General features: G+C 53.3%; 6 protein-coding genes across 6 annotated transcripts; 3 read left to right on the top strand and 3 right to left on the bottom strand.

The window, feature by feature from the left end:
• Positions 1–128: 128 nt before the first annotated feature.
• SCP_0205390 (Putative uracil phosphoribosyltransferase) lies at positions 129–1,182 on the bottom strand (the record flags this gene model as incomplete). Its single annotated transcript, XM_027754453.1, has 8 exons — positions 129–161; positions 218–286; positions 344–423; positions 488–607; positions 654–715; positions 780–889; positions 945–1,016; positions 1,078–1,182. 8 exons carry the CDS (start codon positions 1,180–1,182, stop codon positions 129–131), a joined length of 651 nt encoding a protein of 216 aa, XP_027610254.1.
• A 218-nt stretch (positions 1,183–1,400) lies between these two features.
• Positions 1,401–3,111, bottom strand: SCP_0205380 (hypothetical protein; the record flags this gene model as incomplete). Its single annotated transcript, XM_027754452.1, has 3 exons — positions 1,401–2,391; positions 2,450–2,859; positions 2,911–3,111. 3 exons carry the CDS (start codon positions 3,109–3,111, stop codon positions 1,401–1,403), a joined length of 1,602 nt encoding a protein of 533 aa, XP_027610253.1.
• A 636-nt stretch (positions 3,112–3,747) lies between these two features.
• SCP_0205370 (cAMP-dependent protein kinase regulatory subunit) lies at positions 3,748–5,304 on the top strand (the record flags this gene model as incomplete). Its single annotated transcript, XM_027754451.1, has 2 exons — positions 3,748–5,050; positions 5,111–5,304. 2 exons carry the CDS (start codon positions 3,748–3,750, stop codon positions 5,302–5,304), a joined length of 1,497 nt encoding a protein of 498 aa, XP_027610252.1.
• Positions 5,305–5,830: 526 nt separating this feature from the next.
• Positions 5,831–7,542, top strand: SCP_0205360 (predicted protein; the record flags this gene model as incomplete). Its single annotated transcript, XM_027754450.1, has 5 exons — positions 5,831–5,891; positions 5,952–5,961; positions 6,015–6,200; positions 6,265–7,480; positions 7,528–7,542. 5 exons carry the CDS (start codon positions 5,831–5,833, stop codon positions 7,540–7,542), a joined length of 1,488 nt encoding a protein of 495 aa, XP_027610251.1.
• A 657-nt stretch (positions 7,543–8,199) lies between these two features.
• Positions 8,200–8,939, top strand: SCP_0205350 (hypothetical protein; the record flags this gene model as incomplete). The annotated part of the gene is made up of 3 exons (XM_027754449.1): positions 8,200–8,507; positions 8,560–8,570; positions 8,629–8,939. The coding sequence occupies 3 exons, from the start codon at positions 8,200–8,202 to the stop codon at positions 8,937–8,939; spliced, it is 630 nt and encodes a 209-aa protein (XP_027610250.1).
• Positions 8,940–9,752: 813 nt separating this feature from the next.
• On the bottom strand, positions 9,753–12,212 carry SCP_0205340 (Pantothenate transporter liz1; the record flags this gene model as incomplete). The annotated part of the gene is made up of 17 exons (XM_027754448.1): positions 9,753–10,014; positions 10,072–10,134; positions 10,196–10,238; positions 10,294–10,479; positions 10,556–10,649; positions 10,708–10,827; positions 10,927–11,029; positions 11,092–11,133; positions 11,190–11,222; positions 11,285–11,353; positions 11,415–11,488; positions 11,555–11,582; positions 11,641–11,719; positions 11,780–11,828; positions 11,879–11,958; positions 12,017–12,029; positions 12,087–12,212. 17 exons carry the CDS (start codon positions 12,210–12,212, stop codon positions 9,753–9,755), a joined length of 1,464 nt encoding a protein of 487 aa, XP_027610249.1.
• Positions 12,213–12,797: the final 585 nt, after the last annotated feature.

Below are 12,797 nucleotides of genomic sequence, written 5' to 3'. Positions count from 1 at the left end.
ACATGTAAGTACATGGCAAGGCTCGAGAATATGTTTATAGCTTGCTATACAGAGATCTAGAGATAAAGTCAGCTGACTCGGATCGCGTATCCTTCCAACCCTCCAATCTTTGAATGTCAAGCCTGAGATCATTCCTTGAGAGTGTTGTATAGACGATCGCCCTGAATGGCGTGTGATTAGAAAACTGCAGATAGAACCAGCACGGGAGAAAGCATACGGTGTCGCCCAGTCCTGGGTTGATCAGGCCCCGAGCAGTCAGGTTTGGGTCGACAGCGGACACCCAGATCTGCCAGGGTGTGAAGGCTCAACAGACACGTCGATGCATAGGAGCTTCACGACTCACTTCTATACCTGGAAATTCGGCACATACGCGATTTAAACCATCTTGGGAAGCCAATATGCAGAGTAGCTTTATCTGCTTGACTACGAGCGCAATAAGTCATGAGCAGTCATGCCATGGAAATGGAACGTGGAGACTCAGACATACCAGGAATACCCCAATCCAGGATCATGTTCAAAGCAGCACATGCTGTCCCTCCCGTTGCAATCAGAGGATCCAGTAGGAAGACCATGTCAACGGTCGGGTTGGACGGAAGCTTCGAATAGTCTGCGCAACTATCAGATCACGACGGATAGATAATGTGAAGACGCACACTCCACCGGCTGCAACGTGACCTTCTCCCTGAATATCCCAAGGTGATAGACAGGCGCAGCCCTGACCACCACGCCCGCATACCAGCATCAGCGAGGTGTACGCGGACAAACGTAAGACTACGTACGGGAATAGATCCAAGAGAGCATCCGTCATTCCGAGACCAGCGCGCAATACAGGTGTGAGACCAATCTTCGGCTTGATAACAGAGCCAGTGAATGGTCCTACTGGGGTTTGCTGATACGAAACTGTGTCGGATGAGTGTACAGGGCCGCGAAGAAATAACACCCACTCCGGTAATCGTTTCTTCCTCTAAGTAGCGGCTCGCCTCAATGCCTAATATAAGGCTAATGTCACGGATACCCTGTAAGCAGCTATGTGAGATGCTGTGATGTGTAGCAAGTAAAAGATGGGTCTATGGACACCTCGCGAAACTCTTTTGCATTGGTAGTGGTCAGCCTGAGCTGAGATAGTCGTGAATTGATCAGAGGGTGGACGAGAATGTGCAACTTCTCCGTTGTCCCTGCCATCGTGTTAGGTACACCTCAAGAGAAGTAGGTCTTGGCGTTCAATACGTCGCCTGCCAGATATGGATGTGCTATCCATCTCTCACGGATCTCAGAGCGTCATGCATTTGTGTTTCGAGCCAAGAAAATAACTCTCCAAAACCAAGATCAGTAATCAATGGAGAATATATATCTACTTGCACAGGTCCACGATCAGTACAGCCCAATAGGATATATGTTCCTCAAGCATCATCTAACCATTCCGTCGTTTGCACCCTACGGATATACTCCTTTATCCAAGCCGGCCGCCTCTCGTGTCGAGTAACCAGATCCAACCGAGCTTTTGCGTGAGCCTCGTCCTGTTCTTCGCCAGTGGGTGCTGCATCCCGAGCATTCGCTTCCGTACGAATACGTCCTTCCCTCCGCCGCAGCAACGCACGCCGATGGTCCCACGTCGCGGGATGGAGCGTCAGGAACAGTAAGCCTACGAATGTTCTGATCTTATGGCCAAGACTAGGTGCAGGGACCGGTACAGGATAGTCTGCATCCAGGCTGGCTTCCTCCGTGTCAAGGTTCGATTTGGATAAGGTGTTCAAAAATGTGTGCGCGTGACTCTGGCTTGCGTTGCGGCCGCCTCGAGCACGTTGAGGTTGGCCAGGAGCCGGCTGTCCTCCTCCCTGAGCATTCGGGGCTGGGCCTGCACCATGCGCGCCCAACGCTCCATTGCCTTCAACGCCACCTGGTGGCGCGGCCCTCCCTCTATCATCCCCGAGCACGATCCGCATCGCACCCCATGCTTCGTACAAGATCCACGCGCTGATGATGATACCAAACAGTGGACGTTTGGAAGGCGAGAAGAAGTAGATGACAAGCAGAGTGCGGAAGACGAGCATGATGAGGGGAATAATTAAGGCGCGCAGAGGTATCGCACGCATCTCGGCCGCAGCTGCCGCTGCCAACGGATTGTTGGGATCATTTGGGTTGGCGTTTGGTCCGGGCGCGAGGCGCAGAGGAGGGAGGCCTACTTGTTGGAGGTGATTGTTGAGATTGGTGAGGGGAACGGCGACGGTGTAACTGTAAGTGTAGCTGGAAGGGGGTGCAGCATGTGCAGAATCCGGCGAGGAAAGAGCATAGGAGAGGATCGCATAGGTGTGTGACAATATCTTGAATGCGTGTATCTGGGCTGGCGTCGGTGTCGCTGTGGGCGTCGCTAGCATGAGATAACGCACATTGCTGGTTGTTTGAGCCAATGTCAGCAGTACAGATACGCGTTGTAATGAACACGACTTACTTCATGGATACACACTCATAATTGAGTCCTTGCCCACTTCTTTCCGACGGCGGAAACTCCTCGTCTATTACACTCGGCCACGACCAACCATGGTTCCGAAGCCAAGTCATAGACGCTGACCGCCACTGGCCATGATTCTGCGGCAGGGGCGCAGCATTGACATTCGGTCTGAGAACAGAGAGGGCTAAGTTGTGCCTCAAGACCACATATAGCAGAGGCGAGTTAGAAGGCAATGATGTTGATTGTGATGGTTGCGGAGAAGAAGACGATGGATGCTGCCGTGGAGGATACGGCTGCGCATGTTGGGGTTGGGCACTAGGAAACGTCGACTGTGACGAGAGCGACGGAGGAGCAGAGGACCAACTTGACGGGTGGACGGCGAGGTGGATGACTCGTGAATCTTCAGGGGACTACGATACAGTCAGCTCGCCTCTAATATGTCCAACGAGGCGGAAACCAACCTTCCATATATCCAGCACCTTCTCCTCGTCGTTCAGAAAGCGCCCTCTGCACACGAGCCGTTGACCATCCGGCCGAGGAGCTCCGGGGCAGCACTTGGTGATCTCATGCTTGACATCACGGATGGTGGATGACTGCTGAACTTGAACTGTGAATGAATGCGAGTACGCAGGAAGCTCAATGCGTAGATCAACAAGAGGCATTAGAAGATGAAGTCGGCAAAGGTAAAGAACGATGTGCACGACGACGACGTCGGACGATGTCCAGACAAATCGACTGGTCTCAAAGCCGGCGGTTGCCTACGTGGAAGTCCCAGGATCACGTGATGATGGATTACAAGTAACAAACACGTCGCGAAAGAAATGCCAGTGGGTACAAAACAGCACCAACTATGTTGAAGTTCTCCATGGAGAACAAGGTTTGTTCGTAAATTCTCTGAACAACTGTACGCTGCTGTATGTCGGGGATTGGAGACTTACAAGGGATGTTCTATTCGGTACGCCGTGAGCGCGCATACTACCCGATTTGGAGCGAACTGTTGCGTCGGACTCTCTGTGTATCCTTGCGGAAAGCTAGTCCCTCCAACCTCTCATAGGACTGATTTTGTAGTCTGGCTTTGGGAGACTAGCGGAAAGCTGTTTCAAGTCCTGCGCCTATATGTGAGTCAATGACCGCTGTGTCATCGCAGACGCCGTTGACTTGTGTGCGTTTCCCACTACAGTACAAGGAACACATCGCCAGGTCCGTGATCATCATCACTGGAAGTACGCCCGTCCACCGTACGAGGGTATATAAGTGCCTGCGGCTAGAGCCAGTGCCAGCCAGTAACTTCTGGCGCTATGTCACATATGTCAACCTTCGAATCTCTCGTAGCTGACCTGACCCGCGACGCGCACCGTGTGCAGCCCAAAGACGCTCTCCAATTTTGTGCTAATTGGTTCCAGTCCCGGCTCGAGGAACAACGCACACGAGCGCGTGATACCCTGTCCCACCATCCTGGTCCACTCCTCGAGTTACCCGCAGACCATTATCTGGATACCCCGTTGAGCCCAACCGCCCCTGCAGGTCACAGCGTTTCGCCCTTCGCCCAATCATATCCTAAGCAGCGCTCGTCTTTCCACACATCTATGTCGAACAATAGCCCCTTTGGAACGCTCAATGTCCCCGGAAACGCGTTGCTGCAGGATGGCGGACGAGATCATGGCGCAATGAATCCGCCTACCTTCAAGCTTGAGAGCGAGGATCCATCATCCCCTCTAACACAGAATCCCTTCGCATCATTCGCAAACACCACCGTTTCACCTGTTGCGGGTGATTACTTGCATGCACTCTCATCGACTATTCTCGCCCGACGAACGTCCGTGAGCGCAGAATCGATCGCGGTGGACAGTGAAAGCTACGAGCCTCTCCCAGTCTTTCCCAAATCCCCAGAGCAATTGCGCCGGATCCGTGCCTCCATCGCAAACAATTTCATTTTCCGTGATTTGGATGAGGAGCAGGAAACAGGTGTACTGAACGCTATGCAGGAGGTGAAAATCTCCAAGGATGAAGTCGTCATCCGTCAGGGCGATGTTGGCGAGTACTTTTACGTCGTCGAAGATGGGTGGCTCAATTGCTACATCCGTCCTGAGCCGCTCCCACCGGCATGGCTGACTGGAAATAGCTCTGCTACTCCGCCATCGGAGAAATTCTTACAGCCGGGATATCACCCGGAGTTTGGGAAGGAGGTGGCGGAATGCAGGGAGGGGAACTCGTTTGGTGAGCTTGCGCTCATGTACGGACATCCCCGTGCGGCAACGGTTCTTGCCATGGAGCCTTCGACGCTATGGTCTCTGGACAGAATAACTTTTCGCACTATCATTCTCAAGGCTGCGCATCGCAGGCGCACGATGTATGAGCAATTTCTGTCCTCTGTGCCACTCCTCACGTCTTTGGAGCCTGAGGAGCGGAGCAAGATTGCAGATGCATTGGTGAGCAAGGTGTACGTGGACGGCGAAGCAGTTGTGAGACAGGGTGATATGGGTGACACATTTTTCTTCGTGGAGGAGGGTCAGGCGGTGGTAACGAAGACTCAGCGCGGAGATGACGGAGAGACGAGGGAAGGTCAAGTAGGACTTCTGAACAAGGGTGACTACTTTGGAGGTGCGTATTCTGGACTAACTGCTGGATCGTTGTCCTCATATGAGCTTTCGATGTTCGCAGAGCTGTCGTTGTTACGATTGGAGCCCCGCGCTGCAACTGTCAGCGCAATTGTGCGGATGGACCCGTCGATGCCCAAGTTGAAGGTCGCGGCACTCGATGCGCATGCGTTCACGCGTCTGCTTGGTCCGCTTCGCGAGATCATGGAGCGCAATGCCGGACAGAGCTATGGGCCGACGACGAGAATATTGCGTTGATTAGGCAGGTTTAGCATCTGTTTTCTATTGTTCTGGCGCGATTGTAGCTTAGGAGACCACGTGATCGATTCAATGTACAATTGCCTTTTTAGGACGTAAGGAGACAGCGGCAAACCCCAACTGAAGTCACGGTGCTTGACGTTGCAGACTGGACTCGCAGCGAGGCGGCAGCCGTTGCTAGCGAACTGCAGATATGTATGTGTATACTCTACCGTGGCGTTTCGATGCCAACGCATGCTCCTCGCATGGTCTGCATCTCCACGGTCGCGGAGTGGAACAATGGTGCAACTTCTCATAGCCCGAGCTTATTACGCGGCTTTAGTTCTCGGTTCTTATTGTCTCCTGCCTCCTCTTCGGCTTTGCATCGTTTTCTTGTGGCCATTGCTGCGCACGAGACGGTTGACTTCTTGTCTTACGACTCTCAATCTCCTTGTGTCTCTGGAAGACTACAAGGCTATACCACTGTCCACCACCAGCCATACCCACATTCTTTTGACGTTCGCCCCCCGCTCTTCTGTGTATTGCCATGAGCGTCCTACATCTTATTCGCATTGACGATCTCTCGGATTCTGGTGTGTTTGTCAGTTGTGAGTGGCATTCCTTATTCCTTATTTGTACCTCAACTTACATGTTGAATCTATTCACAGCTGATACCTTGTGAGTCCATACGTTCAGTATTCTGTATTCGTGATGTCTGACACGTAGAAAAGCGGCGGGAACGACGGCAATAACGATGGAGGTGACTCCGGCGGCCTTGGTGGACAACTGAGCAGTCTCTTCTCACCGTTCTTCCCTCCGAATTCACAGAGTAGCCAGAGTTCCATTTTGACACTGTCAGCTTCATCTACTCCTTCGTTGACTTCCTCTCCGAGTCCGTCAGACGCACCGCAGCCTCAGTAAGTATCAATCTCGAAGACGATCCGATGGGTTTCACAACTGATTTCCTATTCATCGTGTCAGACCGACTTCCTCAGAAAACGTCTCTTCCGCTGCGTCGAACGCGTCTTCATCTTCATTCGCGGCGGCTTCAGACACTGCTTCTGCTTCAGACACAGTTTCTGCTTCACCTAGTGCAACGGCCAGCGGCAGTCCTTTTCCTGCACCTTCGGGTCCTTCTGACTCTGCGTCGAGTACCGTGTCATCGACCGCGTCTGCGAGCCATACTGGAAGCGCGTCTTCATTTGCTGCGGCTGCTGCTACTTCGGCCCCGCCGAAGTCTTTCTTGCAGAACAAGGCGCTCTCTGTGGGTGTCATCACAGCTGCGTCTCTCATTGGCCTTGTTCTACTCATTGTCATCGCTACGTTTGCTATCCGGAGACGGAGGCGAGACAAGCTGCAACCCGATGCGGTCGACTTCGACCCGGATGCCTCGTCCGATCAGCTTGTCGGTGGCGGAGGCGACGTCGAACATGGCAATAGGCCACGCATCTCGCGTGAGCGCAGGGCCTCCAAGGGAACAGGTAGCAACGAATCCAGTCAAGCTGAATCATCGCCCGCTGGCCCCTCATATGGTCAGACTGTGGTGAACCAGAACTCGGAGATGTTCGAGAGGACTGGATATCCAGCCCTTCCCGTTTTCGTCCCTGCGGCGACAGCGGACGGGGAGAGGTATCCCACAATGGGCTATTCGAGTCAAAGCGCGTACCCTGCGTACAACACCAACACGTACGAGCATGGCTATCCATACAATGCTCTCCTGCCTACTACTGTTGGACCTCCCCGGGGCCAGGGACCGTCTAATCTGCCGTACGATACCACTTATCCGCGCACGCTCCATCCCCCACAGCGCAAGCAGGTCCCCGCCCTCATCCCGCTAGACATCGGTGCTACCACTGCACCCCAGGCGCATTCCAACTCCGGCCCTCCGTCCGCACTCTCAATCATTTCCCTCTCTGCCAGTCCTTTACGGGCTGCTGCAATGGAGAACTCTGCGAACCCGCCTGCCTACAGTTCCGTTGCCCTCCCTCCCCCGAAACGCTCATCACAGCTCCGTCGCGTGTCGGCTTCGCCGATGGAATCTTCTCTGACGTCTGGCACAATCGGGGATGGGCAGGGTATGGTGAGGATGGACCCTACACTACCGCAGATCCCGGTCTTTGCACTTTTGCCGGATGAATTTGGTGGGACGCTCATGCAGGAGATTCAGAGTGACGAGAAGCGCGCTCGCCGATTCACTGTGAGCTCTCATCAATGTGTCGATGCCTTGCGCTCACTGTCTCGCAGGTGCGAAATGAATAAAAGTCGTCGCACGTGCCTAAACCTGGTTCTGTTTTTGTACGGACTATCACCGCCCCATCCACTGCATCCCAAACCTAATGCTCTTCGCATTTATTTCTCACGCATGTGCTATACTCGATGCCCCCTATATTATGTATGTTATGTTACTTCGTCTTTCTGACCGGCCGGACACTCAGAAGATCTGGCAGACCTAATGCTGTGCAACTCTGGATATTGTATACGTCGACGTACTGTATCATTAGCATCTATTCCGAGCTCATTTTCTTTGTCTACTTATCGCATTCACTACTCAGTTTGTTAATGCAGCAATTTCTTAGAGCGAAATGTAGAATCGTTTGGTATTCGAAGATATTCCGGGGGCTGTCACCCCCAAATCTACCATAACGAAGGGGGGATACTGGTCTTACGGATGTCGTGTGTGCCATTCGTTGTACAAGTACAAGACCAGAGGTCATGAGGTAGCTCGCTATGTGCGGCCGCCGATACCAGCCCAATGACCATTCGTTCGTGAAACCCACGACGCAAAACGAGCTATCTATACCCACACCGCTATTAGATGCGGGGTTGCGGTGCTAAATAAGACAGGGAAGCTGCAGCTTCCACGATCACAAACGGGTTCCCCGCCTCGTTGCACTTGAAAGCTTGAAGTCCGAACAGATGTCGAACCGTGAAGAATTCCTAACCTCGACCGACGGCACGAAGCTCTGGGCAGAATCGGCCGGCGACCCTTCCAAACCGGCGCTGGTCTTCATCCACGGCCTGGCATGCACTGCCTTGGGATTCGAGAGGCAGTTCACCGATCCGAAACTGCTCGAGAACTTGCATCTGGTGCGGTACGAGATGCGGGGACACGGGCGGAGCGATATGCCAGAATTCCCGGAGGCGTATGGTTCCATCCACCATGCAGAGGATTTTCGCACCGTGTGTGAGGCGTTTGGGCTGCACAGACCATTCGTGCTGGGATGGTGAGTACCAATCGTAATTCTGAGGAGATTAGTCACTCACTGAATGTGCCAGGAGCCTTGGTGGTCAGTCACACTTTCTGCTTTGGCGAGAGTTCATTCTAAGTCAACGACCGAAGCTCAGGCTGTATCCCCGTGGACATCGTCGCCGCGTACGGCGCGGACTTCATCTCCGGCGTAGTCTACGTCGGCGGACCCGTCCTATCCTTCAGGCTGAACGAAGAGTGCTGGCATCCGCTCTTCCACGCCATGATCCCCCTGATTTGCTCTGAGGACTCAGAAGTTGTAGCCAAGAGCGCGTCCATGTTCTTCGACTCGTGCGTCGCGGATCCCATCCCGTACCCTACGAAGCTGCTGTGGATGGGCGGCTTTGGCTCGCAGCCGCCGAAGATTAGGCACTATTCGCTCGCGCGCGGGCAGGACGACACGCGGTAGGCGGCCGAGGCGGGGAAGCTGCCCGTGCTGATCCTGCAGGGGACGGAAGATACGCACTGTTTGTATGAGAGGATGCTCGAGCAGGCGAGGGCGGTCTATGACGATGTGGAAGTGCAGTTGATGGAGGGGGTCGGGCACACCCCGCATTACGAACGGCATGAAGACACCAATCGGCATATTCTTGCTTTTGTCGAGAAGAAAGCGTCCCAAGCGCAGGAACGAGAGGCTCGGAGGGGCAGATGTAGGGTCTCACCAGGATAAATCAAGTTCCTTCCACGGGGCACAGTTGGCATAAGTCGAACTCGGGAGGGTTGCTTGTCGGGAGCAAACGTGCTTCAATTGTAAAAGAAATACTCACGAATTTGGTGAAAGTCATTCAAAGAACTACCCCATGATGAGTTGTGCACGGTCCAAGTGTCCAGGGTACATAAGCAACTTACAACTTGCGGCTGCAGGAGCATAGGAATCTACTGTCCGAGTCAGACGGTCAGTCTAGCTTATTGTTCACCACCGCTACAAGACAGCAGCGTGCGGAAAGATGGTGACTATGGTCAGTTCGTGCCAATCCCGACACGATCATGTGTTGGAGTTCAGTCACAGAGTCACGGTTTGAAACGCGACGTTCAAAGGCGGTGTAGCCTCCGCTAGTAAGCTCCGTACCTCAGGACATCCATAGCCCTCGATGAATAGGATAGCATACAAGTTTTTCAGTTCAAGCACGAATTCTACGCAATTCTATTGTACGTTACATTAGTAAAATGTTACCCAAGATCTTGAATCTAAAGCTTAGGGTCGCCGCGAAGAGCCCGCATCTCACAAGCTCTCCGCGATGACCACCTCATCTATCTGCCCCTTCTCGTTCTGCTCGTCGTCCCGCTCCTCTGCGCCCTCCTCCACTCCCACCTTCCCTCTTCCCCTTTTCTCCCGCCGTTCGAGGAACCACACGAGCCACGTCACGCCGAGCGTCGCGACCGCCGTCCCGATCATCGCCCACATGCCCCGTCGGAACCGGGGCGCATCCGTGGCACGGTAGAAGATGAGCGGCCACCACGCATTAATCACGTTGTTCCACATGCTGATAAGGAATGTCTGGTGAGCGGTGGGAACACAGAGAGCGGGAAAATCGACGTACTTCATGGACGCGAGCACGACTGCGCGTTCCTGGTCGTCGTCATAACATATCTGGTTTGCCCATCTGCGAGCAGTGGATTCAGCATCTCCCGCACCACGAAGGTCTCAAAGTGGGATGTACGTACGCGAACGTTGTCGCCTGGCCTGAGTAACTAGCACCAGCCAGATCTATGTACAACCTGTCAAGCACCACCATCACACCTCCGAAAATCAGCGCACTCACAATACGCGAAAAACTTGAGGCCAATGGGGCTACTCCAGACTACGATACATATGCTCGCGACGATCACCGCAAAGCACATCCACACAAGCACGGGCCATCGAGCACGCGAGCGCGTGGAGTCAGTCCACGTCGCGCAGATGAGCGTCGACGCGATTCCGACGGCGGTCACGCCAGACGGATAGTAATCTGCAGCGACGTCAGACACGCATTTCTATCGCACAAGCACCGACTTGAACGCGAAACGAAAGTGAAGGGCTCGCACCGACTTGCTCCACCGTGTATCCGCCTAGGGCGGAAAGAAACTGGCCCATGAGGTTGTTCGAGGCAAAGCTCTCTGTTTCGCCCGAGACGGCGAACTGTCCGGAGCATTAGGATATCGCACAAATCGGATTAGAAGGGGAAGATACGACATACTAGCAGACTACAGCCATACCACCGCCAGCGGCCGAGGATCCTGCGGACGAGGTCCCACGTAACTTTCCCGTGCGTCGATTTCTTGGTCGTCTCGACACGTTCGCGTGCGAGGACACGTTCCTTGGCGATGTCAATGCAAACGGTGTCAGCACCAAAAGGTGGTAAAGATTGAGGGATGGAAGGGTAAGTTGATTCAGTGTGTCAGCAAGGAAGACTGACCTCTTCTGTGAGATAGAAGGCCTTCGTTGTTGCAGGAAGATCTGGAAACACCAGGAAACCGTAAAAGGCGATGGGGAGTGTGATCACGCCGTCGATGATGAAACTACAAGAGGCGTCAATGAGCTTGCAGTGAACTGGTCGGGGGTTGAAGATAACTATACGCACAGCCACCGCCAGCCACTTCGTCCTGAAACTCCATTCAGATGTCTACAACCATGTAGCTATCAGACGCATGTCATATCATACGAATACCATTCACGCACTTGTACACCGCCGCCTGAAGCACACCAGAAAACCTGAAGGTGCGTGCCAGGGTTATTGCGCTTATGTCACCAGCGAACGGAGTAATTGTCCTTACAATGTGCCGATGAGCCCCGAGCTCGTGAAGATGCCTGATCGTTTTCCGAGTTCGCCACGCCTGTACCACCTGTGAATATGTTGTTTGTCTGAATAGGGTACGAGATTCAGGTGCAATGTGGCGAGCTTACGAGCCGAGGACGTAGTGCGTGCCCACGAACGTTGAGGCTTCCGTCACGCCTTGGAAGAATCGAATGGCGTAGAGCTGTGTCCAAAACGGCGGTTGTGATTAGAATGAAAGTCATGGCTTCCGCTGCGAGGAGATACCCACCTGCTCGATATTCTTCACGGTGCTTGAGCTATATCACGGATAGATGGTCAATCGCGGTTAGGACGTACGAGAACGAGTAGACTTACCAGAATGTCAACACGCCCCAGACTATCTGCATGGTAGGAAACCAGATGCGCGGGGAGACGACCTGCAGCATTAAATTATCTACGCAAAACATGGTTAATATTATTTCGCTCCGACAAGCAACCACAGGAAACAACGTGCTTGGGATCATCCCAACAATATACCCGCAGGTGAAAATCGTGTTAATTTTCTGTCCGATTCGTCAGCCCAGCTAACTATAGGATCGGAGGTGATACTGACATTGTACTGTGTACCATGCATGTGCAATTCTTGTCTCATCCCCGAGACGTACGCATTCGCAACGTTGCTCCGGTCGAGGTCTACCTCCGAGGGTCAGCACATCTCGTCCGGCACTAGGTATGCCCACCGTCAGCTCACAGTTCGTAAAATACTATTCACATAGATTGTGAACCTGGAAGTCTGACGCCCAACAGCCGAATGCACGCACCATTAGACAACAGTAGGACAGAATAAACCAGTCTATCTTCAGCAACAGCTTCTGCTCCGCCTTGGTTGCAGGGATTTCACCCCACACGAATCGGCGCACTTTACGCAACGAAGCCATGACAGTCATGACGGGTCGTTACTCAAGGCTGAAAGCAGCACGCTCCTCCCAAGAACGAGAAGTGAAGAGCGAAGAGACCAGAGATATCAGACAGCAGAGCAAACGTATAAGTACTCGCTCAAGCTTCAACCAAGTTATCTTTGCTAACCCCGCTCGCGAGCTAGTGTGTATGTGGCGTCGGATATCAGAATAGGCAGACCGAGTGCAAACCGTCGCTGAGACGGAGATAAGTGCACTAGTGCTGGAGAGAGATAGTAGTGCATACCTTTGTTTCCCGGCGCTATAAAGGTCATGTGCGCAGGGGTGTGCGATAAACAACGTTGAGGGGAGGGCTGGCCAGGGCAAGACGCAAAAAATCAATGGTGGTAGACTGGTAGTGTGCGGAGAAGCTCTCTTTATCGCGGTCACGTGAAAGACCCTAACCTCAATCTGTGGGCATCTGAGATCTGAGAGCCGGGGCTGGTCAGTGGATCGAACCTTTTAGACAAAATCCGCCAATCCGTCTCGGACGCAGTGAACTTCCTTGCAGCTCTCGATAAGCCGGTCTTTGCTGAAATGGCCTTCATATTTGATTTATTGGCCCGGTGTTACAGT

This window comes from Sparassis crispa (genome assembly GCF_003851025.1).
Source record: "Sparassis crispa DNA, contig_000001F, whole genome shotgun sequence".
Classification (NCBI taxonomy): Eukaryota; Fungi; Basidiomycota; class Agaricomycetes; order Polyporales; family Sparassidaceae; genus Sparassis; species Sparassis crispa.
Note: the sequence above shows the minus strand (reverse complement) of the source record. Positions and strands in the feature narration are given on the sequence as shown.